General features: G+C 39.2%; 1 protein-coding gene across 1 annotated transcript in view; it reads right to left on the bottom strand.

Moving 5' to 3' along the window:
* Positions 1 to 11,216, bottom strand: part of PIP4K2A (phosphatidylinositol-5-phosphate 4-kinase type 2 alpha) — a 69,363-nt gene extending 58,147 nt beyond the window's left edge. Inside the window, exon 1 of the mRNA XM_063303528.1 lies at positions 10,775 to 11,216. Within this exon, the coding sequence (XP_063159598.1) occupies positions 10,775 to 10,915 (141 nt within the window). The 5' untranslated portion in view covers positions 10,916 to 11,216. The remainder of the gene's footprint in view (positions 1 to 10,774) is intronic.
* Between the last annotated feature and the right edge of the window lie 1,440 nt (positions 11,217 to 12,656).

Below are 12,656 nucleotides of genomic sequence, written 5' to 3'. Positions count from 1 at the left end.
CTCTCTTTGCATACTGTTCTTGTTTCCATCATGTCCATACACTAATGGCTGAAGGTGACAAAGGAGGGGTCAGTGATTCTCAGGCCAGGCAGAACTGTATGCCAGTAGAAGGGTAGTAGATGGCATGTTGTCTGTTCGTTAGGAATGAAAATTTGTTAAAAGAAATTTAAAAATGGCTGTGTACATGAGCATGCTTCTGCCCACTTCATTTATGTCAGGAGAAGCATTAGAGCAAGTTGACACTGAGTATATGCCTCCAACTCTCAAGGCCAAGAAAAGACTGCCCCAAAATTCATTGATTTGAAAAGATGGAAGGAAAGGAGCAGGCACAGATAGATACGGCCCGATTTCTGTATTCTGAAACAGGCAGAACTGCATTTCTGTTGTTTGCAGTAAAACAGCTTATCTAGCCAAATCATGTCTGTGAAGCTTCTTCTATAAGCCAGTTCTTGAATATGGGGTAACGTGTCTTGAGTGCTGAGATTCACTGTCATGAGAGATGCAAAGTCTGACAGATTTATATGCTACCTTTGTTGTTTAAACTTCTCATCTCTCTTTTTTCAGGATTTCATCAACTTCATCCAACCGTGACTTTCTTGGTCCTTTTCCTCTCAAAGCATTCACTTCCTTCACAATTCGTTTTACAATTCAATCTGCATTAATTATCTCTGTATGGCCAAACCACCTTAACACATTGCCTTCATACTAGTCACTCACTTTTGTATTTAATCCACTAATTCAACTTCCATTCCTTCTCGACCTATATCTTCTTATTCTATCAAACACCAAATCTCTTCAACTTTCAACTTGCTCTAATGTTTCTCCTAACATAATCAAAATGGGCAGAAGCATACTCATGTACACAGTCATTTTTATTTAACAAATCTTTATTCCTAATAAACAGACAACATACTATCTACTACCCTTATATTAGCATTTGTATATCACACACTTTCTGTAGACTTTTTTTTATCTTCAGTAAACCTCTCACCAAGGAACAAAAATGCACTAACTTGCTCAATTTGGGGCATTTATATATAATGCAATAATTCATTCCATCCTTGCTACTTGATCCTTATACATTAATTTTCAGACAGTAACCCTATGGCAAATCATTTGGATTTTCAGTCAACACAAAGGTATGATTGACATACAAAAATACAGCTATTCATGTCACCAAACAAAGCATGTCTAACTTTACCACACTAATTTCTTATTCTTTTATCCATAAATTCATTAAACAATCAAGGGGATATCACACATTCTTGTCTTACTTCCTGTTTGAAGTTGAATTTTTCACGAAACATTGCTATTATTCCCATGCATCCTTTACTTCTATCATATACCAAACCTATTCACTTTATCACACAAAAGGGAAAAAAAAATCACTCTCACATTCACCATTTCTCAATGATGTGCTGAAGAGCAAAAATGTGGTCCAGACACTACCTGCCCAGCATAAACCCACACTGCATTTCCCAAATTTTGCTCATTGTCACCTATGGTACCCTTTGGATCAGAATTCTGCCAAAACCCTTTCCAGGCACATTTAATTCGCTGCAGTGTTTGTATTCATTCATGTTAGTTTCTTCTTTATATAGGAGAACAATAACAGCATTCTTCCAATTGCTGGATACAGATGCAGTTGTTACCTATGTTAAACAAGTTGCAAAGCCACTTCACACTTCAACATTTCCCCAGCTGCATCATCTGCACCTGTAGCCTTACTACTTTTCAACTTCTCCATAGCATTTATCACTTCCTCTTCATCATTTTTCTTGAACTATAACATTTATTGTGTTCATTTCAATTCCACTCATTATCATTCTTATATAAATGGAGATGGATATGCCGACAAGCGGACCCTGCCATAGCACGGGAATAAAGCTAGGAAAATATATATCATTCTTATATAAATGTCTAAAATGTTCCTTCCAGCAATCCCTCATTTCAGCTCCATCCCAAATGATTTCACTGATTCACTCTGCTGGAAGCTCCTTCTTTAGATCTCTTCATTCACTTCCATTTTTTTGTATTTCCATGAAAATTGCTCTGCATTTTCTTTGCCTCTCTTAATCATCCTTTGTTTTCAATTATTATAACTGTCATAACTATTTTTCCTGTGTATCAACATTTTATTCATCCTCACATTTTGCAGTAATCATTCTCTTATGTACCTTTTTTTGTCATCCACAGCCACTTCCACTTCATCATTCCACCAAGCATCCATTCTGTCACACTCTGTAACCTAATTCTTTTTGCTCTATTCCATGCAGCTTCCACATTTTCCCTCCTTATATCCACTTCCCATTCATTCTGTTGGAAAATTATCTTCTAATAATTTTTATATGGGACTTGTACATTCTCTTCCTGCAGTCATTCTACTTTCATGTTATGTCTTTCACTTTTCCTTTTCTTCTAAATCCACTTTCTCCTATCATCCAGTCCTGACACTACCAAAAATATGTCCCACATTCAGAACCTCGTTGCCCTTGTATCCTTCACTAATTATCTAAATATTTCATCTTACACAAATCAATCGTGCTTTTATAATGATTAATTTCTTTACCATGTGTCCCATGAATAGACGTATGTTTACATCATGTATTTGAAACAAACAGATCTTTCTCTAAGCAGATGCTCTCTAGTCACCATTCTCATTCCTCCCTGAATTTCTGAATGGCTCAGTTGCTTTTTCTGTACAACTTCAGTCAATCAAGGGTTTCAAGAAATGCTTTTTAATAATATACAGAAGAAATAGGTTATCAGTTTTACTCATACTTGTGCCACACATTGCACTCCTTGATATTGGTAAGGAGAGCACAGTTTTGGCACATTTTGGACAGTATGTCATACGTTACAACTGCAACCTAAACCCACTATTCCCCCAAGCATAATCCCATTATTCTATGTAAGCTTGGTTCTCTAATCTAGAGAATACTTTGCAAGCCAAAATACTGTTGCCTGCATCCGACCAGTTTGAAAGGATATTCAGTGTACTGACATACAGGAGATGACAATTACATATCCTTTCCACAAGAAACAGAGACAAAAATACAAAAGTCCTGTTTTTGTCATTTCATCGAAGAATAAATCTGAGCACCACAAAGTGATGAAAATGTTATCAGCTTCATAAGATCACACAAAAGAGAACACTTAAGATTATCTTGCCATTAAACTGTGTATTACTCAGACTCTTCAACAGAAGAGAATACCCAGAATTTGCTACACACACTGAACTGGATGCCCAAAATGAGAAAGACAGATGTATCCTAACATTTGAGGCAATGGCTGAAGTTTATCAACAAAATTTGTGTTTCAGACTGTTTAAGACAAACTAATTATTCTTTTTAAAATTCTAGAGCCCAGCTTTTTTCACACATTGATCAAATTACTAGACAAAATGTGGTTCTTCTACTGTTTCTCCTCTCACTCAAATACAAAGAAAGAGGGAAAACAGGTAGATATATTTTAAGGAAGTATAATGCAGTATTATAGTAAATGCAGAATCTGCCAAGATCTTGACCTTCCGATAGTGACAGCACAGCTCTTCGGCAAACTGGCATTGACTCTTTAAGTCCTACCTGGCTCATTCTAATTCATTCATTCTGGGAAAGGTTTATTGTTCCTGCCATAGTTGTAAAATCCTGATAAAACTCTCTTTAGGACCATGTAACATGAACATAGGGCTTTGAAGCAAGTGACAGCAAATGCTGGCAGCTGTGAATTAAATAATGAGCTGTACATAATCAAGCATCTCCAAAAACATGCACCTCAGAGAACAGACAGAAATATGAAACAAAGAAGTCAGATCAGCAAAAGTAGAACATGAATGCTTTTTTCAGCATCTCTATTGCTTAGGACACAGCTTCAAAAGATGTGGTCTACAAGCCCTGCATGGTCCAGGACTATCCTCAAGGCAATACTGGAATAGGTGGGGCCAAAAACTTATGCCCAGTTTTTCCCATTCTTGAAGGGGGTTGAGTAGATTTACGGTACCTATTTTACCTTAAAAAGCCTTAACTCATCATAAACTGAGCCAGAGTTCTGGCCCTCTGCTGCTGGAGTATGACTCTCAATATGCCACATCAAGCGATGTCTAGTGCAGCCCTCAAGCTGATAGGTGTTGCACAATCCTGGCTGAAAGAAAAACTGGATGCAACACAGTAAGTTTTCTGCCTACAGGTCAGACAAGGTTTTATGTATATACAAAACAATTAGAACAAACATTCTACCATTTAGAAACAGGACAGAGGAGAGTGGAAACACACATCTGGTATCATGTTACTTTCTATAAGTCTCTGATCAATAGGAGGAGCCAACTCTGACCCTACTCTCAGTTAAATGACAAATGAAAGCAAAGATGGCACTGTGCTTTCTTCTATATCCATTCATTAAATTTAGACATTTGCTGTTTTAGGGTAACCCAAGTAATTTGCTATATGCTTTGGCAAAAAGTACTGACAATTCATTATTCATGGATTTGTATGCATTGGATTTCCTTTGCCTTCAGACCCAAAGTCAGAGATGAAGACCACTGCTCCTGACAATCTCAAATACTTACACATTTTCTCTACAGAAAACACTTATGTGTAGGAAAAAGCATGGAGTTTCTTATATTTTCACCGAAATCATCTACAGGCAACATGATGACTTCTTGCTTGCAAGTACTTTTCTTATAATGCCTAAAAACTTCCATTACTTGAAGCAAGTACAACTTACTATGAATCAGAGAACTATACTCAGTGTTTTTTAAAAATTCAGGAAGCGTGACAATACATTGATTAGCTGCAGTGGGCCATGCATGTGTGGTCAGCACACTATACGTTCAATATTAAAATGAACTCCCTTTAATTTAAAGGGAGAAACGTAAACATTTCTCACACTCTGAACAAAATAATGCAAGGTTTACATTTCTGAGCAGAGAGTTCACTTTAATATTGAATGTATTCCCAGAAAATATACATATTCATACATGTATTTAAATTTATGTATTTAAAAGACTTATATAGCTTTAATATCTCATTTATCTGAGAGAACTGCACTTACAATTGCTGTTTTTGTTTTTATTTTTGCTGGGGAAGAAAATGCAACTTTAACATACTTCATCCTACAGAACAAAAGGCTTTCCCATCGTATTGGTTTCTTGAAGGTAATCACGTGTCTCTGTGGACAGACATTCCCTGGAACACACAATGTCTTTTCAGGACACAACTAAATAACAGAATCAGCAAATATTGCATGTTAATAATAAAGAAAAACTATCTGCTTGTGCACAGATTAAGCTTTGGGAATATATCATTGTGATATATCATGTCCATTAAGTCTTCAGCCCTCAATTTTTCCTGCAGTACAATTTTTTGTAGATACAGGAGATGCACAATTCTCCAAAGCAAGTTTTTATATTTCCTTTACAATCCTCTTCAAAATCTTATTATTTAATATTTGAAAATGGCTTTTTTGCAGCTCAGTTCTGCCTTATTTTAAGATACAGTTTATGATTTACCTATATTGGTTTCCAAAAGAAATACATCAAAGTGAAACTTAAGCAACATTTTCCATAATGACTAAATGACTAGAATTCAGTACATTCCAAATTTAATCTATAAAGATGGCCAGCCTAATAATCTACTTCGGTATGCTTACTGGTGTTATTAGAGTTACATTGGGGGGTGGGGGTCTAGTGGGTTTTGTATTTGGGGTTTTATTTTTGTAAGCCACTTTGAGTGAGTTGGGCGGCCACATAAATCTCTTTAATAAATAAAATAAAATACATCTGCCCAACACATCTGGAGGGCACTGTATCAGAGAATTCTGAATTACAACCATTCCTATAAACTATTAGGATGAAATATTTGTTCTTTTCAAATAAGCTTGGCATCAGGGGGCAAAGAGAGAATAATGACCTCCCTGAAGTAAATGAGATTTTAATTTATCCTGTTCTACACAATACAGAGGAAGTTGTTCTATGACTTTGCTACCATCCATTTTAGATGTCCTTTTTCTCTTGTGGGTCAGTTTGTAGTTCAAAAATCAATACATTTATGCTTCAGGAATAAGGTTTATTTTTATAAAATAACAAAATGCTTGACAGCTTTTAATGTGTCTTACTAAGAAGAATGGGTCTGGTTTATACAAAAGAATCAGGATTTAGAAACATTCAGGTGGCCTATTCTGCCTTTCTTTCTTTCTTTCATTTTCTATCCCGCCTTTATTATCCTACAATCACACTAATGATGGGAAAATACTGCCAGTTTAAGCATTCGGTACAAGGTATTAATTCAAGTTTCCCATTGTACTATCAGCTTCAAAACCAGACTGCTTAACCTGAAATAGCTTGCCTCTAAATTCAGAATTCTTATTTTATCAATAATGGACCACAGAACTGGAAAATATATTCTTGGATTCCATGGCAGAGCACTGACAAGTCTTTGGGGTTTCCTTTGCAGATCTATATTTGATTAACAGCAGTACTGATATTTTTAGAAGAAGCCTTACCACTGATTTTGATTTTTTTCTTGAATATTAGATCTAAGGTGAATGAATACACATTTGTTCATTTAAACTTTTAAAATGTAACTTGAGGACACATTTTTATTTATTATAGGACTGCTAGATCTGGAATGCGAAAGTCACATGATGCTTGGCTGGATTTTTATTGCCCAAATCTGGTAGCCCTAATTTTCTAGATAAGGAGAGCAATCTAATAAAGTAAAGGTTGCCTGAATGATTACACAAAAGCTAATTTGCATTTTAAAAACTTAGAGACAACTAAATATCCACTGACTGAGTCAATATTAATTGCTTTAGGATACTGTGTTTTTACTTATTTTAGCTCAGCGGTTGTTGTACATTCTGTAACTGGACTGTATTATGCTATTTTATCTCAAAATGCTCTGAATAGATACTGAAGATGCAGGAAATCAGCAGAAAATGTACTATTATCAAGTAAATAATTCACTTGCTTTTTTTATGAACACCCATAGTCAACATTCAGTTTTTCAGTCACTGACACAGTAAAGTTTTGTTTTTCCCTACACTTAATTCTTCGGGAAACTCAGACACCAAATCAAAATTGCATGGTATGATATGCCTATGATTGACACTTAAATGCTTAATGCATTAATGTGTCCTAGTTTGATGTGAATCCTCACACTTAAAGAGAATGGGGGATATATACCTAATTATCCAGAAGCTAATTTATACAATGCGAAGCAATTGTTGGGTAGATTTTGTGGAAATCATGTTCAGAGTTGCCAGAAAACTCATGTCTTGCTAACAAATTTCTGAGAGGTTTGACAAAGACTCATGAATACACTTAGTAATTCCACACTAAAAGGTCAAGTCCTCTAAAAGAGCAATAAAGAAGCAGAAAGGACGAATAAGTGGTCAGTTCTCTTAGTGGAGGGGAAGAAAAGTGGAGCCCCAAATAGTTCACATTTGCGTTTTCATTGGTTCATTTGAGGTGAGATGCCAGTGATTTGACAGAGATGAAATATTTAGGATAACGCAAAATGACAGGTGACTAGGAAGTCATACAAAGGCATTTCAATACAAGAAGGTATGAAGTGATGAATATTAGGGTTGAAAAATCTGTAATACATTTGTGCTGCCTGAGCTATTGGTGGCAGAACAAAAAGTAGAATTCAGGATTGTACAGTACAAGGTAGCCAACTGAACATGCAGCAATGTAAAAAAAAGTGTAACAAGCTGAACAAGAAAGGGAATAACACTGTCATAATGCCTTTGCACAACCTTGTAATCAAATATCCAAGATGTTTGGGCCTTCAGCTCCCATCAATTCCAGTCAGCATATAATCAATGGCAAGATTTACAGGAGCTGTAGCCTGAAACACGTAGAACCGTTGAGAAAATAATTATTTGTCAAATGAACATGCTACCTTGAACAGCTGAATTTAACTGAGGTTAAAATGGAACTTTTGCCTCTTTTTCTTATGGCTCTTTTTCTTATTAAAGGTAATTATTGACAGTGAAATCAGAAAAAAGGTATCTTCCAAGGTTTAGCTTTAGGGCTGTATTTTGACAATTCAACATACTCAAGTTCTAATTGTTCTAACACTGTTGTCTGAATTATGAGTTGAGTTTCCTTTCACTGATTTAAATTGAAAACTGAAGATACTGTATAAAATAATAATTTTCTCGCAGATGTCCTATGTAACTTGGCACAGTGTTAAGTAACTTGCTGGAAACCTTGTAATAAAATTTTAATTTACCCATATCCTGTAGGATGATAATCTACTGTAACAACTTCTATCTTGCAGAACAGTATCAATGTTACATTATAAGCAACTTATGACATGTACTATTATAGACACCTGTTTATACAATCAATTATCTGAAGGCAGCCTCCGGATCTGCTCTCTTCTCTTGAAGATATAAAAAATACAGACTTAATGGAAAGTTTTCATGCAGATATCCTTTTTTCATAAAAAAATCTTGTTATTGCTTTCAGCAGAGCACAGTACAAACTAATATCATGTAACTTTGAGGAAATCAAGATGGAAAGGTCTGTTTATACGATGGCAATGAATTTGAAAGGGTTAATTGTTATCCTGCTCTTTATTTCTGTAAATCTTCTATCTGTATTACAGGAAGATAGTCTTCTGAGAAGTAAGAAAATATCTACTTTAGAATGCAGGGGCTGAATTAGCTAACTTCCTCAAACCTCCACATCTATTTGTGGTATGCGAAAATATGTGCACAGACACTTTTACCTCTGCACAAAATAGATTATCCATCGTATTTTATGGATAGCATTACACGATTAGTCACAAAACCACTAACTGGCTACCATACAACAGTTTAGCCTAGACTCTGAGAAGTCATAAATATATGTGAAAGTTGCCATATTTCCTAAAGTTAAGGCAGCTTTATGTTCAGAATTGCACTTTCATATGAAGGTTAATCACGCCTGGGCATTTTCCATATAAGCATTCAATGAATTGATCTGCACTCACTCATACATATAGAGATAGCAGGGCATATGACAAGCTTTCCAGGAAAAAGAAGACCGTGAATTAACAGGTTTTAGGATAATCAAGCAGCCAAATTTTGCTTCTGCTGGAAGATGCTGCAGCTAATACAGGTGGACATGTTCAATAAGGCAAATTCTTGTTAAAGTCAGACTATACTACTTAAGGGAAATAAGAAAACGTAAGACCTCTACTCTATTAGCTGTTGCTTTAAGCAGCTTTTTTTTCTTTCATGAGATGTTAATTCTGGTGCTGAATAAAAAAGGAAGCAAATTTCAAAAGTTCACAAGAACTGGCCCAGATGCCATAACCTTCAACACAGAACCAATCTTCACCACCCCTCTGGACCTACAGACCCACACACACTCATACAGTATAGCTGCAGTATCACTTCCCCTAACCAGGTAGATATAATTCTTATACAATAAGACACACTTTCACTTTCTAAACCATCACCATTCCCTCACTTCTAACAGCTTAGATCAGAAGAGTTTGATCATTATCAAATTCATGTTATTTTCACTTATATTTCTCTACCATCAACTACGTTGTGCATTTCTTTTTTCCCTGATCTGACTAGCTTAATACTGCATAGTTAAATGAACTGTTATTCCCAGCTCAGAAACAGGACACTGCAGCAGTCCAAGGCAGCACATTGCCAACAGCTTCTCTACATGGCACTATTTTATCCCAGACATTGCTTACTGCTCTGCTTTCCAATTACATGATCCACCGAATGTACTGGGAATTAAAATGAAGAAAGTTTCCCATTTCCTCTGCACTGTTTTCTGTGTTGTTGTTGATTGCTTTTTACCAATGCTCAGGAAAACACATCCAAATATGGAGGGTACCAAAAACATTAGGCAAGTAGACGCTCAATCATGTTGCTGTCTATCACCAGTCACAACAAATTATCTATGTATATAAGTGACATCTGCTCTGGGTTTGCACCCCAGTATCTCTGCGTGAAGACTGCCAAGAAGAAATTGCACACAAAACAGTTAATTTGTCCAAACAGGCTAATTTCTATCTAACATTATGAAGAGTCATCTTTGAGTGTTTTCAGGCAAACAGTAAAGGAAATATTCCAGCAGCTGGTATTTAGCCCTTGCTTGAAGAAGAATTGCTTATCTTACCAAGTACTGAAATACTGACAATGTTATACACACTGAAGGCTTTGCAAAGATACAGCCACACACAAAAACAGAAAAACAAAGGGAGACTGCACACCCACAGCTGTTGCCATCCCAAGGGAAACATGGCTGTGCACTTGTGGAGCCAAGGGAATATCTACCCTTGCTGCAGAAGAGCATCTGTTTCCCAGAATGAAATTTTGCATCCTCTCTCAACCAACTACACCAATCCAGTTATGGAGCACCGCTACTTCCGAACTCCTCCGGCTTAGCCAGAATCCGAGGGGTGAAAAGAGCAAGATGGCCCTGCAAGGTTGGGGGGAGGGAGTTGCAGACACAGGACAGCGGCTGTTACTTAGAAGGTGAGGGCTACGCCAACCCCCATCACACCTTTCCTATGCCAGAAGGGAAACTGAGGCAGGCGACACCACCTCTGCAGAAACAGAGGAACGGAATCCTCCTCCCGATCCGGCGCTCTCCACAGGCGGGGCACTACAGATCCCATCGTGCCCAGCCGCCAGCTAGCAGGGGCTGGTGGAGCGGCTACAGCCCGGTGCGCCGGGAGGGCGCCGGGCTGGAGGGGAAGCTGCAGCCAGGCGAGGCTTTCCCGCCCCCCGGAGTCATCTGCGCGGCAGCGGCGTCTCTTACCGAATGGTTCACCCCCCACATGAGGACGCTGAGCAGCGGGTCGCTGGCCCGGAAGAGCTTGACTTTCTGGGCCACGAAGTGCTTCTTCTTGGTCTTGGTCTTACTCGCCATAACGGACACGATATTCCCCGGGGCCGCCATGGGAGCCGCCGAGGAGCAACCCAGGAGGAAGGGGAGAAAGAGGACGGCGAGGCTCAGCGCCCCGGAGCCGCCACGGGCAGGGGAGGAAAAGGAAGAGACGGCGGGAAAGGAGGGGCCAGCGGAGCCAGGCAGCGCTGCTGGCTGGCTGGCTGGCTCTCGGGCGGCACGTCGAGCGGTAGCGCGGCTGCGGCAGGAGCGAAGCGACGGGCTAGTCCTTGGCGCGGCGGCGGCGGCGGCTGCTGCAACTGCTGCTGCTGCTGCTGCTGCCCCCGCAGGGCGATACCAAGAGCATCCTGGCCCGGGTGCTCGCGCCGCTCGCTAGAAGGGCCCCGCGCTCTCTCTTCCCCTCGCAGGTCCCGCCCTCGAGCCTCTGGCGGGGGGGGGCCGTCGTTGCCCCTCCCCCTCCCCCTCCCCCTCCCCCTCCCCCTCCCCCGGCCTTCTCTGTATCAGAGCGCCCCGCCTCCCTCCCCCAAGCAGACGCATAGCTCCCAGCGCGGAGTTGTAAGGCTAGAGCCAGCCGACACGCGCGTTTCCTCGATGGGAGCATGCGCAGCGGTCCAGGGCGTGCGCGGCAGGGAAAGTGAAGTCCTCACCCCCGTTCTCTTTGCCCGACGTTGAGTCCTGCTTTCCCTCCCCTCCTTGGGACAGGGGGATGAGGACTTCCATCTTCAGAGCCGACCGCGAAATATTGAAGAGGTTTATCATTTTTTTCTATCCAGTTAGTCAAGTAAACAGCTGATTAAGGTTGCAATCATAAGTCCAACCCTCAGGAAGAACTCAGTGGCCTGTTTCAGGTAATACTGCTAACCATACAGTAATGGTTTTGAATTAGAGTGTAGTGTGAACCCAACAGCTATGGTTCATAATCTATTATTTATAGCAGGATATCTCAACCTTGGCAACTTGAAGGTGTGTGGGCTTCAACTCCCAGAATTCCCCAGCCAGCATGCTGCCCTCAGAAACACTGATTTATAGCTTAGTAGTGCATAGCAAAAATTCAATCATTCATACATAACTGATGTATGAATAAACATGGATAGGATGGCATTATCATTATGATCTGACTTGACAAATGTTACAAAAACTCAGTGTTGACACTTTTAAAACAACTAAGGTGTATCTCCTAGAATTGATACCACTGGGTAGGGATAGCATTTTTCTGAAAGTTCACCAGCCCAGCTTAATTATATGTAATAGGGAAATGAATTTATGCTGGCATTGCACTTCACACAAACATTAAACACTGCTAAGATAACTTCCACGCTAGTGGCATGTACCAATATAAGGAGAAGTTTGGGATAAGATTATGGTCACAATGGGTAGTCAGTCAGACATCCTAATCTCATCAATCTTGGCAGTTCCTAAATTAATACCTGTTTTAATTGTGGATGTATACACTTTTGACTGAATTGCATATAATTGCATTGTTATGTTTGGTTTGTCTAGTTGTTAATAATTGGTCTGGCTCTTACACCGTGCACTGAAGTTATTGGAATTTCACAATGTGTTTTTCTAACTTGGACTTGTGCCTTGGTAAAATCATAGAATAAATAAATAACCATTATTATTACTTCACCTTTGACTTCAGCTGCTAGAATATGACCATTGTATCCCTATTTTTAACCTAGTGCCATTCTGATGCCTGCAAAGAGCAGAATATATTGTAAAAGGTAAAGGTAAAGGTTTCCCTTGACGTAAAGTCCAGTCGTGTCCGACTCTAGGGGGCGGTGCTCATCTCCGT

Source organism: Candoia aspera, chromosome 4, assembly GCF_035149785.1.
Source record: "Candoia aspera isolate rCanAsp1 chromosome 4, rCanAsp1.hap2, whole genome shotgun sequence".
In the NCBI taxonomy this organism is placed as follows: Eukaryota; Metazoa; Chordata; class Lepidosauria; order Squamata; family Boidae; genus Candoia; species Candoia aspera.
The sequence above is the reverse complement of the archived record's forward strand: the minus strand, read 5'-3'. Positions and strand labels throughout refer to the sequence as shown.